The sequence below is a fragment of the Azolla caroliniana genome, unplaced genomic scaffold (genome assembly GCF_043228905.1).
Source record: "Azolla caroliniana isolate FFs.n. ecotype wild unplaced genomic scaffold, voAzoCaro1.0.p SCAF_1035, whole genome shotgun sequence".
Taxonomy (NCBI): Eukaryota; Viridiplantae; Streptophyta; class Polypodiopsida; order Salviniales; family Salviniaceae; genus Azolla; species Azolla caroliniana.
Window position 1 is genome coordinate 10664 of NW_028231470.1, and position 2110 is coordinate 12773.

The window sequence follows — 2110 nt, forward strand, 5'->3', positions numbered from 1 at the left end:
CAACCGTTGCCTTTTATATATCATACAAACAACTTTGGATGTCCCCACACACAAAAGTATTGCACTTACCTTGTTGGATTTTTCAATAAACGAAATACATAAAGATGATGGAATAGTAGTGAAGGTAGTGCATTGCAATGTTAATTAAGGTTATGGTTTCTTTTCACAAGCTGAGTTCGTGAGTTTGTGCACAATCAATGAGAACATTAGCACTTTCCGTTAAAAGGCAAAGAAGACATGTTAGAATGTAGATCAACCTTGAAATGTATGATCAAGAGATGGAGACAGAAGAAGACATTTCATTTAACAATAGTTTTTGCATAGGAGAAAGACCATTGCCTAAACATAAACGTTATTCGGCCACATACATAACATACATACATACACACACACATAAATACATACATACATACATTTAACATACATACATTAACATACATACATACATACATTTAACATACATACATACACATACATACATACATTTAACATACATACATACACATACATACATTAACATACATACATACACAAATACATACATTTAACATACATACATACACATACATACATTAACATACATACCTACAGGCTACATACGTACACACACGCATACATCCATACATTATACATACATACATACACACACACCACCACGACTAGTTCCTCCCTCTCTCTCTCTCTCTCTCTCTCTCTCTCTCTCTCTCTCTCTCTTCTTTCTGTGTACCCCCGCCATTTCGATCAGAAGAGGAGAAAGAGGAACTCCATCCATCCATCCATCCATTTTGGCTGCTGTCTGTCATATTGACCTGGATTAATCCAATCCATTTTGGCTGCTGTCTGTTATATATTGACCTGGATCCATCCATCCATTCCATCGATTGATCCAATCCATTTTGGCTGCTGTCTGTCATATTGACCTGGATCCATCCATCCATTCCATCCATCCATCCATCCATCCATCCATCGAGAGGAGAACAGGAAGAGCAGATAGATTAGATTACATGGCTTCTGTGTTCTCCTCCTTACTCGACCTTCCAGAGGACGTTTTGGCATATCTCTCTGCCTCCCTATCCCCCAGAGACCTCTGCAACCTCGGCTTCACCTGCAAGAAGCTTCACAACATCTGCACATCTGACAAGTTATGGCTGCCTCATTGCAAGTCTGCGCTCCAGCCCAGCAGCGGACAGCACCATGCTTCCTCTTCCAATTGCATAGACCTTGCCTCCTGGTGGCTCATCGTACGCTCTTACAAGTCGATCTTTCGGTTCATCCTCTCTGTTCGGCCGCTGCTGGGCATTTGGGTTCATCAAAACCCTGAGCCTGGCAACCTTGTCTTCGTCACATGGGGCCACCTCTCTGTTGTGGGATGCCGTATCATACCCCAAGAACTAGGTCCCACTGGCATCGACTCCGGTCTCCTCTGGGCGCCTGTCTTCGAAATCATGGGCGCTGCTGATGGATCCCTTGCCTTCTTCTTACATGGGCGGGAGGGTGAGAGAGATTGTTGCTACCCTGGCTGTTTCAACGGAGCCAAGGAAGGTTCCAATGTTCTCCTGCTAGAAGCCGAGCCTCGATCCCGCCTTGCCGGTTCGCCTTCTTCTTCATCATCATCATCATTATCTTCTTCGTCTTCGTCTTCTTCGGATGGTAACATTTGTGATGTCATGGGTGACACAGATGACATGGATGCTTCGTTGACTTTTGATGATTTTAGGATGCTGGCCAGACATGGTTGTAATCTCACTAAAGACAAAGAACCCTTTGGCCCTGTTTCTTTTCAACGCCTTCATTTTGCAGATAGGAAGAAGATGCTCGACGCCATTGCGAAGCATGTCCGCCTCAAGATTCCACAGCCTTTTGTGGAACCAATGTTTCCGAAGGCAAGGGGCAGAGTAAGAAGAGCAGAGAACATCGATTATCTCCCTATGCAAGAGACGATTCAGAAAGAGGCTGTTGAATTGGACGAGAGAAGGTCGCTCCTTCTCCGGATGTACAACTCGGGTGATCCTCACAGTAGGCGCCCACCAACCATAACCCATTATAATGGCATCAATTCAAACTATCTCCTCGACAAAATGTGCAATCCTGCTGACTATACCAGTGGCTT

At 44.1% G+C, this 2110-nt stretch overlaps 1 protein-coding gene across 1 annotated transcript; it reads left to right on the forward strand.

Moving 5' to 3' along the window:
* Positions 1–657: 657 nt before the first annotated feature.
* Positions 658–2105, forward strand: LOC147847431 (putative F-box protein At5g39490; the record flags this gene model as incomplete). The annotated part of the gene is made up of 3 exons (XM_087339204.1): positions 658–688; positions 728–775; positions 885–2105. A coding segment is annotated over exon 3 (1101 nt), but the record flags the coding sequence as incomplete, so codon positions are not given.
* Between the last annotated feature and the right edge of the window lie 5 nt (positions 2106–2110).